At 41.3% G+C, this 13,506-nt stretch overlaps 2 protein-coding genes and 1 pseudogene across 2 annotated transcripts; all 3 read right to left on the bottom strand.

Moving 5' to 3' along the window:
• Window positions 1-332: 332 nt before the first annotated feature.
• Window positions 333-1,196, bottom strand: LOC131986897 (odorant receptor 131-2-like). Its single transcript, XM_059352039.1, has one exon. The coding sequence runs from the start codon at window positions 1,194-1,196 to the stop codon at window positions 333-335; it is 864 nt and encodes a 287-aa protein (XP_059208022.1).
• Window positions 1,197-6,574: 5,378 nt separating this feature from the next.
• LOC131987039 (odorant receptor 131-2-like) lies at window positions 6,575-7,433 on the bottom strand (annotated as a pseudogene).
• Window positions 7,434-9,310: 1,877 nt separating this feature from the next.
• LOC131986896 (odorant receptor 131-2-like) lies at window positions 9,311-10,174 on the bottom strand. Its single transcript, XM_059352038.1, has one exon. The coding sequence runs from the start codon at window positions 10,172-10,174 to the stop codon at window positions 9,311-9,313; it is 864 nt and encodes a 287-aa protein (XP_059208021.1).
• Between the last annotated feature and the right edge of the window lie 3,332 nt (window positions 10,175-13,506).

The raw sequence follows: 13,506 nt of genomic DNA, 5'->3' as shown, positions 1-13,506 counted from the left end.
GATATTTGTACAAAGATTTCTGAACAACTTTCATATTTGAGAAGTGACTTGTCTCCTAATCGATAGTGTTAACTTTCACTGTTTGCTTTTCATGATGATAACTATCTGACAACAAGTATACTGTAACATGTTCAAACAACATATATGACCCCTTATTCATTTGAGACAATCACATTTTAAAAGGCTTTAAAAACTCAGATATTTATTATTCTCATCATTACTCATTTTTTGAATATATGATACCATTATTTGGCATGGTGTACTATATTCAGAAAAACATTTGTTTTGTACATGTCACACAAAAAACACTTTGAGTATGTAGTGTAAAGCATTCACTTCAAATTATTACTGCATCTCCACCAACAACACAGATTTTGCAGGAGCATGGGTCTGATGGTTTGATCCCTGAGTCCGTAGATGAGAGCACTCAGACACCTTGGAAGGATAATAAAAAACACAAAACCTACATTGTAAATCCGTATAATTGTCAACCTCCCCACAATTCTGGCCATGGCTATGATGATGGTGGAGAACATGGGAGCTGTTAGAACCAGGCATAGCTGAACCAGGTGAAGCAGAAGTGTTTGAAGAGCCTTTTTGGCTGACACTTTGTCTGTTGAGGCAGACCTGGCTATAAGAGCTACACCAATGTAGGAGCCTATGATTATTGAACCCACTGACAGAAACAGAGTGCTGGCCTGTGCCTTTTCAAAATCATGAAAGATTGGTGCAAAAAATATTGCTTCTCTCGAACAAATGTCAATTACAAATAGATTAGGGTGGATTTTTGCAATCACATATACCAGCATAAATAGTCGAATGAGGATGTGGATTAAACTAAAAGTCCACACCACAGCAATAGCCATGCCCGTGCTTCTCACAGTGAAGATGGTGGCATGCTTCAGTGGATGGCTTACAGCCACATATCTCTCAATTGCCATCACAGCCAGGGTGAGGGGGGAGATTGACTCTGTAAGAACTGAGAGCACAACAAGTAAACCACATGCTGAATATGGAACCTTTATCTGAAAAAAAGGCAGCAAGTAAAGCAGAAGGTTTGGTACCTGCTTAGCAGTGTCTGCAAAGAGCAGGTTGTACAGTAGGATAAAGCGGGATGTCTCGCAAAACACCTGCTTACTCCTCAGGGTGACCAGCAGAACACAGTTAATGTAGGAAAAAGAACAGATTGACCCCATGATTAACAAGCCAAACAACATTTTCTCATGTACTTCTTGACCCAACAGATTAGCAGTGGTATTGGCCTTAGGCTGCAGCAAAGACATTACACAATGATATTTTAAAAAATAGTAAAAACATAACAAAGAAAGTACAGTTCATCAACTAAAAAAAGCTAAAAAGAAAAAAAAAAAAGTACAGATCCCCAAAAAAGGATTCAGTGTTGAGCACTGATGTCAGGTGGTTTTGAGGCCATCTTCACTTCCAGAAGTGCAGCGCTGATCTGGTGCTGTTTTTTCCTGCAGCTTACAGTTTATATTCTGTGTCCTCAAGTGACCTTCACAGGAAATCTTCACATCAGCATGGTCATTGGATTAGAAATAAATAATGTTGTATCTCTAGCACTGTCCCTCCCATTTTTCCACCATTGTCAGTACTTCTTATGACTTACATTGCAAATTACCCATGTTGTGGGCAGTAACACAGCTCCAAACCATGAACTTTTGGCTGGTCCTTTTCGTCATTTGCCCAGAAGACATGCCATGATTTTAAAAAACTGTGGCCCTCTGATAGTCTGGCGACCTACGCAAGGTGCATTATAATGAATTAATTTGAAATGTGGACTCGTCAGACCATATCAGATGAGCTTTGGCCAAAAGAAGTCCCATATAGTTGCGCATTTATACAGCCATATTGTTTATTAATGCAGTGCTGCCTGACAGGTCAAAGGTCGCAAGCAATCCAATGTTAGTTTCAGCCTCGATATATATGTTTTAAAAACAAAGCAGTATTTGACAAATTGAAGGTTAATTATTTTTGCCAGTGAGAGTTAGCCACCATGGTTTGTCACTGGGAATAATGAGCTAACTGCTACTTCTGCTTACTCACCCACTGCACTCGTAATGCACTGTAATCGTTTTCTACAGTAAAGCCCCAAAAAATAAGGGAGAAAAAAGACTTGTGCAAAAACTCTCCATGGTTCTTAACTCTTTTAATGCCTTTAAAGCCCAGATATTTTTTCACAACATTTAGGTTATGTTGGCATGTTTTGATTTTGCACTTATGGAAACTATCAGGAACTCAATAAGAAGAGCTGATTTCACTCATTTTGAAACAGGAACACAATGGACAATATAAAGACCCATGTAAGCATCAGCGTGCATTCTGTATTGTTTTCCATTATCTTCATGGATAAATGTAGGTGTGTTTATGCAGAAGTTGCAAGAGACTTTTCAATTTTGATGGACAGTGTCGTGAAAATGATCTCAATCTATTATTACTTTCATGTTTTAGTAAGACATGTGAAAAACAATCTTGTGAGCCTAGATTATGATTTTTTTGATGGCATAGAGAGAAAAGATAAGGTTTTGTGTGAAAAAGATGGTCAAAAATAAAGGTTATATCCCTGCACTTGGGGATTGACAAAGATGAAGTTTTATAACTAAGTTCAGGAACAAGGACCACGCCTTAAACACACCCAATTTCCGCCACCAGTATACTTAAGCATGCCTCATCCATTCCCTTCCTCTTGGTCTCTGTTTGTCACTTTGTGCGTCACGAGCTCCATCACCCACCATCAGGTCGTATCAACAACCTTGCGCTCGGGCAAGGGTCCACACTCCCCTGAGCTCGCGGCTTTCACCTCCCAGTCACCCCGCCGCCGCCGGCTCTCAGCCTCCAGCGGTCCCAGGGATGCAAGGTGTCAGCGACGTCAGAGACGCGCCACTTCTCCCTCGTGCTCACCTCCATCCCGCTCGAGATTCACTGGCTCGCACGCCAGCAGCCACGTTCGCCACCCCTACACAGCAGCAAGCCGTCACGCCGACCATCTCCCGTCCTCCAACATATCCCTCCGGACCGTAGCCGGTTTAAAGAAAGCCCTCATGGAACATAACATCCCATTCCAACAGCCTGATAAGAAGGCAAAACTTTTCAACGGCTTCCACAGCAAATCGCATCCAACAAACCTCCACAGCACATCACGGTTCCTGGGAGCGCGTCTGTCGATAAGCCGATGATGTCACAATGATCCACCCACCAGCCCCTACAGCAATCCAAGAAGGACAAAATACATCCCAAGCAACCTCCATCCAGCCACTCCTTTCTCTCTCCTTATTACCTCCGGCACAATCAACCCAAGCACATGCATCCCTCCATCCCAGCACCCTTACCCCATCACCCAAATGTCTTTAACCATGTGTTTATCTTAACCATAACATAACCTTTTTCTCCACAGCTCGAGCTCCGGCCGAATCCAGCATTTTCCCACGCCCCGTCGCGTTTCGGCAGATTTTCAGTTATCATTCATCTCAGCAGATTCAACCATGGCTTCACAGCAGAACTTAGAGCACAGAATTTACTTTTCTTAACAGGATATGGTCTGGTTATTCCAAACCGTTTCATTTGAACAAGACCTAGAATTGAGTAAACTCGACAGAAATACCAATGTCAAGCTGTGTCTCGGTTATTTTTTCTAAATGAAACATACATTATGGACAATCAGTTCAAGGAACATAGGCGATATTGTTGGAATTTGAACTTTCCTGTTTAGATTTACTGTTTCTATCTATGATAAAAGACTAGCCTAAAGGTGTTCCTACCACCACCTCATTATCACCATTACGCGCAGGAGCAAATCCATGTCAGAAAACAGTCCATCGAGTCGTCCTCATTCAGGTACTACCCACTACCTCGTTACACCTAAACAACAAATTGATTCCCTAAAGTCCAATTAACCCAACATTTGCTTTCGTTTGACTCATTTTTCGCATTATATGACTGATGGTATGTATTTTGTGGTTTGATAGAGGAAGGGAACAAGCGTAGTGTTCGTTTAATGCGCATTTATTCCATCCAAAGTCAGACTCATCTCTGCCATGCTTACAGAAGATGAATGAGTCGTGACAGAGACTGTACACTTGTATACAGTTGTCATGGCATGGTGCCAGCTATGACAACGTGTCATACAGATGAAACATGTATGTGTCCGGAGTAATCAAACTGGTCTGACTGGCCACAGCTTATATGGTTGGACTGGATGGTCAGCATATAAATAGCTTACTCAAATGTAAAGTAGACACAAAGTCTGTTCCTCAAAATACACACATACCATAAGTAACAAGCGTGCAGAATTTACCAATGCATGCGTGGAGAATTAGTAAGAAATGCATACTAACATTCGGCATCAACTCCGACATTCAGAGTCGTTTGACGTTCAGAGTCGTCTTACATTAGCACTGCTACCCATGTACAGAAACTCGCTAAAATTCCGAGTCGTAGGCAACTCTGAGCTGTTTGACGCTTTCGTTCAACATCAGCACCGCTACCCCTTAGCATCCAACCCTCAGAGGATCCACTTCTGATCCCCACTCCACCCCCCTCGACCCCTCTCGCCCTCATCCCCATGACCCCTCTCCCCATCTTATCCCCCATCACTCCTATCATCCCCACGACCTTTCCCCTCTACCCTCATCCTCTACATCTCACATTCCATCCCATCCCTCTACCCTCCTACTCACTCAGAGAGAGCACATCACTACTCCACATTAAACAATTCCAAATTCATACATCTGTTGGCGAGGTTCTTGTTAGTGAAATGAGTGTTAATGAAGCAAGAAATGCTTAGAATCTAAAAAATGTGAGACACACATAAGTGTTGCTCAGGTTTGAGGAATGGTGAACCCCAAAAAACACTTCAAAATGAGTAAAAGGCACTTCTGCTGATTCAAACAAAAACAGGTGTTGGCCCCCCGTTGAATGTCATTAAAGCCCAGAGGCATCATAAGGCATCATAATCCATGCCCTGATGACACCTACAAAAGTTACTAAAGTACAATTTAATGACCCATATTCATCCTTTAACATTGTGCTATTTTAGTTATGGATATGGCAAATTGTTTTTCTAGAAGTTTTGAAAAACTGTGTTCAAGGTATACAAGTTTAAATATGCAACACTCATATTACATTTTAATCTTTTGGTGGGTATTTTAGTTATTTTCCACAATGTTATTGCAGGTTTGCAGAATGTGCAATCACACCTGAGAATAATCGTTAGTGTGATATTCTCTTCAAATATTCTCCATCCTTAACATTTACACTGAAACTGAAAATGCACCCGGCAATTGACCTATGGCTAAGCCACACCCCCAAACGCGATGAGCCAATCACAGTGCGCATAGCTAACTCAATACACTCGGACATTCTCTGCTTCCACATCCATTGAAATGCATTGGAGTTAGTCCGTTTTCAATCATTTTTATGTGTTTTTTGTTGAGATTTTAAGTTTAAAATGGTCAAACGGTGTGCATGGGGTACATGCAACTCTGACACAAGGAATAGCCCAATAATATGGGAGCAGTAACCCGGTTCCCTATGGCAGTGATTCCCAACCGCTGTTCCGCGGCACACAAGTGTGCCGTGAGAAATCAATATCTGTCAATATCAAATACAGCGACTCCGTCTTAACGAGCGCTAACGAGGTCGGCCGGCTCGTTAACAAGAGCCTCTTGTTAACGAGCCGGCCGACCTCGTTAGCGGCAGTTAGCTACAGTTAGCTCTGTAGCAGTACAGTGTGTATGTGCTGCTGCTGCAGGAGGTGTTCACTTAGCGATCTCTGTTTGTTTACAACAAGCACCGCAGTGAGCGGTGTCAGTGGGGTGAAAAGACGAGTGAAAACCTCTAACCTGTTAATGAAGGCCCTTTTGGTGACTTTGAGATTTTTCCTCCTGTGAAATTTCTCTGACTGTCACAGCTGCCATAGCGCCCGTCACCGAATGTTGACAGTTTGTCCGAGTGAGTGGAGGGGGCGGGGCTTAGCCATAGGTCAATTGCTGAGAAAATTCTCTGAAGTAGTCGAGTGTTAACACATCTATTTGGTTATTTTTTTTCTATTGTATTGTATCTTCACTTTAAAGCTTTTAGTGGATTATGCCATTTGTGAATTAGAAGAACTGCACTTGATTATGTATCAAATTTATATTTCTTCTCCTCACACATTATCAGATATTTAAAACTAATACATCTTGAACAGTAATAGCGTTCTCATAACTTTAATCATGTTCATCCTGTGGCTTTGGTGACACTTTCCCTTCTCACTAGTGGCTGCCATGTTACTGCTGATCTGTGAATTAAAGAATTAGTTCACCCATGTTGCAAAACAACAAATAAACAGTATGCACCAAATTCTTCTTGAAGAGCAACACTGCTTAGTCTTAATTAAAGTTTTTATTAAATTAACATATTTTGTTGAAAATATAATATATCTATGAAGTAATAAGTATGCAGACTTTTGCCTTGTCTGGGACAACTGGGTGGGAAAGTGAGCCTCTCCACTGACAGCAAAGATTAGAAACGAGGATCGGTCTGATGGTCCGGTCTCTGATTCCATAGATGAGAGAACTCAGACATCTTGGAAAGATGATAATAAACACATAAAGAAATAATTGTATTTGCAGAAATGCTATCCTGTCTAAAACTGTATAGATTGCCATAAGCAGTGGTTTGTGTATGGTTGAAGACAGACTGAGGCCCAGCTGCACCAGATGTAACAGCAGTGTGTTACGAGCCTTTTGGGTTGAAGCTTTGTCTGTGGAAGCTGACCTGGCTGCTATTATCACACCAATATAGGAGGAAGTCACAACCACACCAGCTGAAACAAACAGAGAATAAGTGAAGGCTTCATCATAAACACCAGATATTGGGCCAAGCAATAATTTTTCTCTGGCACAAAAATCTTTCATCTGCAGGCTCTCTAGGTCTTCAAATGGAAAATCTAAAAGTAAAATAACTCTTGTGAGAACATTTAGTGAACTGATGGTCCAAACCACAAAGATAGATAATTCTGTGTTTCTGATGGTGATGATGGTAGAGTGCCTCAGTGGGTAGCACACAGCCACAAATCTCTCCATAGACATCACCACCAGTGTGAGAGGAGAGATTTTACCTGTAAGACTGACAAGCATAGTGAGAACACCACATACAGGATATGTCAACCATATTCTGCAAGCAGCCAGTAGGTATAATAACTGACTCAGAGCCATCTGTACAGTGTCTGCAAAAAGGAGGTTAAACAGAAGAACATGACGTGAGGTCTCACAAAACACAGTTTTACTCCTCAAGGTGAATAACATGGTCCCATTAATGAAGAGAAACGCACAGCATGGTACTGTAGTTACAAAGGAAAACAACACTAATTCAAGTAACCCCAGATACTGCAGTCCAACAGTGCTGTTGATCTGACTCTGATTTTCATATGACATCTTACAGAAACATTTCATTCATCAAAAATATTCACCTGTTAATGTCATTGGAGCATGAAAGCACAGTTAATTTTGTTCAATTCCTGTTCCTATGACAGTTAAGATCCATCATTGACCCATCTGAAGAGTGTCTGGTTAATTCAAAAGAAAAACACAAAAAGTTATCACAGGTGGTTAGAGGCAGTCTCTGTTAAAATGCAGGCAGCACTTGTCTGCAGGGTTATGAGCTCAGTCATAACACCCGGTTCATGTGATAACATCACATTTAAACATGAGTAACATATCAGTAATTGCTGATGTAATTTATCTCCTCCTCTACCATTATTTTTTAATTCCGCGGTAGTTGCAGTAGTAGTCGGCTGGTGAAGCCGTGGTATCGAGGTCCCTCCAAAGAAAAAACTTGACCAATCAGAGGTCGATAACAGCTATCCGATGTGTTTTTACGCCCCCATTTGATGGCATCATAAAACTCTTAAAGAACCATTTAAGAGAATTTAAGAGAGATTTCAAAACAATGATGGCAGAAGAAGTGAACGTTGTGCTGTTTCTCGCCCAACAGATACTGCATACTTAGGAAAATAATTTCTGCATTTTGATTTGCATGTTACTGTCAGACGATTCATATTGGTCCCGCTTCCAACAGTCCCACCAATTTTACGCCTCTATGACTACATCTGAAGGCATTACAGAGTGCTTTCATTGTTGTAGGGATTTTAGGATGCCTCTTTACCAAAAAATGATACTTCACAACGGGTCGTCAATTTTGCAGGGATTTTATCAGTTATAGTTTACAGTTATAGGATGCCTTTCTGGGAGAATTCCAACAAAGCGGCACTCACTTTTGACGTGATCAGAAACATTGGATTGTGATCATATTTAATGGTTTACTTGACCCGTTTCCTTTACTCTTTGTTGTCATGCAAATACTGCAAACGACTCTCTGTGCAATAAAATACAACATATCCTTGTTGTGTTGTTTACAATTTAAAGCTTATGAATTCAACAAAGTCAGAAAATCAACTTCACAACTTTGGAAATGAGACAATCTGAGCAGTCTGTGAATGTTCCTGTGTTGGTAAATGTTGCAGATTAGATTAGCTAAGTCACATTGTTGATGAGTAGGGCTCAGGATTAAAGACAAATAAATGTAAAAATGTGAATAGTTACAAGTAAAGTTAATCATGACAATGAGGGATTTGGGTGAGCATAGTCTCGTGAGCTTGACCATTTCAAGCTCCTATCCAGCATGACAGGGACAGGGCAAGCTTGGGGACGGCAGCAGCAGCAGGCAGGACAGCTGGATCCACCCAGGCGGTAAAATCACCTGTTGAGTTTTAGTGTGTTTGTGTGTTTTAGTAGTTTGTTTCCTTATTATTGTTGTCTTTTTATTGTCTCTCCTCCCTTTAACCTGTCCATCCAACCTGCTCAATCTCTGTCCTTATCATTTTGTTTTATCTAACAGCTCATTTAATATAACTCAGAATAACACCTGTGTCTCTATATATGTCATTAATATTTTACACAATTTAAAATCTGAGAATATTTGATATTTGTACAAAGATTTCTGAACAACTTTCATATTTGAGAAGTGACTTGTCTCCTAATCGATAGTGTTAACTTTCACTGTTTGCTTTTCATGATGATAACTATCTGACAACAAGTATACTGTAACATGTACAAACAACATATATGACCCCTTATTCATTTGAGACAATCACATTTTAAAAGGCTTGAAAAACTCAGATATTTATTATTCTCATCATTACTCATTTTTTGAATATATGATACCATTATTTGGCATGGTGTACTATATTCAGAAAAACATTTGTTTTGTACATGTCACACAAAAAACACTTTGAGTATGTAGTGTAAAGCATTCACTTCAAATTATTACTGCATCTCCACCAACAACACAGATTTTGCAGGAGCATGGGTCTGATGGTTTGATCCCTGAGTCCGTAGATGAGAGCACTCAGACACCTTGGAAGGATAATAAAAAACACAAAACCTACATTGTAAATCCGTATAATTGTCAACCTCCCCACAATTCTGGCCATGGCTATGATGGTGGTGGAGAACATGGGAGCTGTTAGAACCAGGCATAGCTGAACCAGGTGAAGCAGAAGTGTTTGAAGAGCCTTTTTGGCTGACACTTTGTCTGTTGAGGCAGACCTGGCTATAAGAGCTACACCAATGTAGGAGCCTATGATTATTGAACCCACTGACAGAAACAGAGTGCTGGCCTGTGCCTTTTCAAAATCATGAAAGATTGGTGCAAAAAATATTGCTTCTCTCGAACAAATGTCAATTACAAATAGATTAGGGTGGATTTTTGCAATCACATATACCAGCATAAATAGTCGAATGAGGATGTGGATTAAACTAAAAGTCCACACCACAGCAATAGCCATGCCCGTGCTTCTCACAGTGAAGATGGTGGCATGCTTCAGTGGATGGCATACAGCCACATATCTCTCAATTGCCATCACAGCCAGGGTGAGGGGGGAGATTGACTCTGTAAGAACTGAGAGCACAACAAGTAAACCACATGCTGAATATGGAACCTTTATCTGAAAAAAAGGCAGCAGGTAAAGCAGAAGGTTTGGTACCTGCTTAGCAGTGTCTGCAAAGAGCAGGTTGTACAGTAGGATAAAGCGGGATGTCTCGCAAAACATCTGCTTACTCCTCAGGGTGACCAGCAGAACACAGTTAATGTAGGAAAAAGAACAGATTGACCCCATGATTAACAAGCCAAACAACATTTTCTCATGTACTTCTTGACCCAACAGATTAGCAGTGGTATTGGCCTTAGGCTGCAGCAAAGACATTACACAATGATATTTTAAAAAATAGTAAAAACATAACAAAGAAAGTACAGTTCATCAACTAAAAAAAGCTAAAAAGAAAAAAAAAAAGTACAGATCCCCAAAAAAGGATTCAGTGTTGAGCACTGATGTCAGGTGGTTTTGAGGCCATCTTCACTTCCAGAAGTGCAGCGCTGATCTGGTGCTGTTTTTTCCTGCAGCTTACAGTTTATATTCTGTGTCCTCAAGTGACCTTCACAGGAAATCTTCACATCAGCATGGTCATTGGATTAGAAATAAATAATGTTGTATCTCTAGCACTGTCCCTCCCATTTTTCCACCATTGTCAGTACTTCTTATGACTTACATTGCAAATTACCCATGTTGTGGGCAGTAACACAGCTCCAAACCATGAACTTTTGGCTGGTCCTTTTCGTCATTTGCCCAGAAGACATGCCATGATTTTAAAAAACTGTGGCCCTCTGATAGTCTGGCGACCTACGCAAGGTGCATTATAATGAATTAATTTGAAATGTGGACTCGTCAGACCATATCAGATGAGCTTGGGCCAAAAGAAGTCCCATATAGTTGCGCATTTATACAGCCATATTGTTTATTAATGCAGTGCTGCCTGACAGGTCAAAGGTCGCAAGCAATCCAATGTTAGTTTCAGCCTCGATATATATGTTTTAAAAACAAAGCAGTATTTGACAAATTGAAGGTTAATTATTTTTGCCAGTGAGAGTTAGCCACCATGGTTTGTCACTGGGAATAATGAGCTAACTGCTACTTCTGCTTACTCACCCACTGCACTCGTAATGCACTGTAATCGTTTTCTACAGTAAAGCCCCAAAAAATAAGGGAGAAAAAAGACTTGTGCAAAAACTCTCCATGGTTCTTAACTCTTTTAATGCCTTTAAAGCCCAGATATTTTTTCACAACATTTAGGTTATGTTGGCATGTTTTGATTTTGCAATTATGGAAACTATCAGGAACTCAATAAGAAGAGCTGATTTCACTCATTTTGAAACAGGAACACAATGGACAATATAAAGACCCATGTAAGCATCAGCGTGCATTCTGTATTGTTTTCCATTATCTTCATGGATAAATGTAGGTGTGTTTATGCAGAAGTTGCAAGAGACTTTTCAATTTTGATGGACAGTGTCGTGAAAATGATCTCAATCTATTATTACTTTCATGTTTTAGTAAGACATGTGAAAAACAATCTTGTGAGCCTAGATTATGATTTTTTTGATGGCATAGAGAGAAAAGATAAGGTTTTGTGTGAAAAAGATGGTCAAAAATAAAGGTTATATCCCTGCACTTGGGGATTGACAAAGATGAAGTTTTATAACTAAGTTCAGGAACAAGGACCATGCCTTAAACACACCCAATTTCCGCCACCAGTATACTTAAGCATGCCTCATCCGTTCCCTTCCTCTTGGTCTCTGTTTGTCACTTTGTGCGTCACGCGCTCCATCACCCACCATCAGGTCGTATCAACAACCTTGCGCTCGGGCAAGGGTCCACACTCCCCTGAGCTCGCGGCTTTCACCTCCCAGTCACCCCGCCGCCGCCGGCTCTCAGCCTCCAGCGGTCCCAGGGATGCACGGTGTCAGCGACGTCAGAGACGCGCCACTTCTCCCTCGTGCTCACCTCCATCCCGCTCGAGATTCACTGGCTCGCACGCCAGCAGCCACGTTCGCCACCCCTACACAGCAGCAAGCCGTCACGCCGACCATCTCCCGTCCTCCAACATATCCCTCCGGACCGTAGCCGGTTTAAAGAAAGCCCTCATGGAACATAACATCCCATTCCAACAGCCTGATAAGAAGGCAAAACTTTTCAACGGCTTCCACAGCAAATCGCATCCAACAAACCTCCACAGCACATCACGGTTCCTGGGAGCGCGTCTGTCGATACGCCGATGATGTCACAATGATCCACCCACCAGCCCCTACAGCAATCCAAGAAGGACAAAATACATCCCAAGCAACCTCCATCCAGCCACTCCTTTCTCTCTCCTTATTACCTCCGGCACAATCAACCCAAGCACATGCATCCCTCCATCCCAGCACCCTTACCCCATCACCCAAATGTCTTTAACCATGTGTTTATCTTAACCATAACACAACCTTTTTCTCCACAGCTCGAGCTCCGGCCGAATCCAGCATTTTCCCACGCACCGTCGCGTTTCGGCAGATTTTCAGTTATCATTCATCTCAGCAGATTCAACCATGGCTTCACAGCAGAACTTAGAGCACAGAATTTACTTTTCTTAACAGGATATGGTCTGGTTATTCCAAACCGTTTCATTTGAACAAGACCTAGAATTGAGTAAACTCGACAGAAATACCAATGTCAAGCTGTGTCTCGGTTATTTTTTCTAAATGAAACATACATTATGGACAATCAGTTCAAGGAACATAGGCGATATTGTTGGAATTTGAACTTTCCTGTTTAGATTTACTGTTTCTATCTATGATAAAAGACTAGCCTAAAGGTGTTCCTACCACCACCTCATTATCACCATTACGCGCAGGAGCAAATCCATGTCAGAAAACAGTCCATCGAGTCGTCCTCATTCAGGTCCTACCCACTACCTCGTTACACCTAAACAACAAATTGATTCCCTAAAGTCCAATTAACCCAACATTTGCTTTCGTTTGACTCATTTTTCGCATTATATGACTGATGGTATGTATTTTGTGGTTTGATAGAGGAAGGGAACAAGCGTAGTGTTCGTTTAATGCACATTTATTCCATCCAAAGTCAGACTCATCTCTGCCATGCTTACAGAAGATGAATGAGTCGTGACAGAGACTGTACACTTGTATACACTTGTCATGGCATGGTGCCAGCTATGACAACGTGTCATACAGATGAAACATGTATGTGTCCGGAGTAATCAAACTGGTCTGACTGGCCACAGCTTATATGGTTGGACTGGATGGTCAGCATATAAATAGCTTACTCAAATGTAAAGTAGACACAAAGTCTGTTCCTCAAAATACACACATACCATAAGTAACAAGCGTGCAGAATTTACCAATGCATGCGTGGAGAATTAGTAAGAAATGCATACTAACATTCGGCATCAACTCCGACATTCAGAGTCGTTTGACGTTCAGAGTCGTCTGACATTAGCACTGCTACCCATGTACAGAAACTCGCTAAAATTCCGAGTCGTAGGCAACTCTGAGCTGTTTGACGCTTTCGTTCAACATCAGCACCGCTACCCCTTAGCATCCAACCCTCAGAGGATC

Source organism: Centropristis striata, chromosome 15 (genome assembly GCF_030273125.1).
Source record: "Centropristis striata isolate RG_2023a ecotype Rhode Island chromosome 15, C.striata_1.0, whole genome shotgun sequence".
NCBI lineage: Eukaryota > Metazoa > Chordata > Actinopteri > Perciformes > Serranidae > Centropristis > Centropristis striata.
Note: the sequence above shows the minus strand (reverse complement) of the source record. Positions and strands in the feature narration are given on the sequence as shown.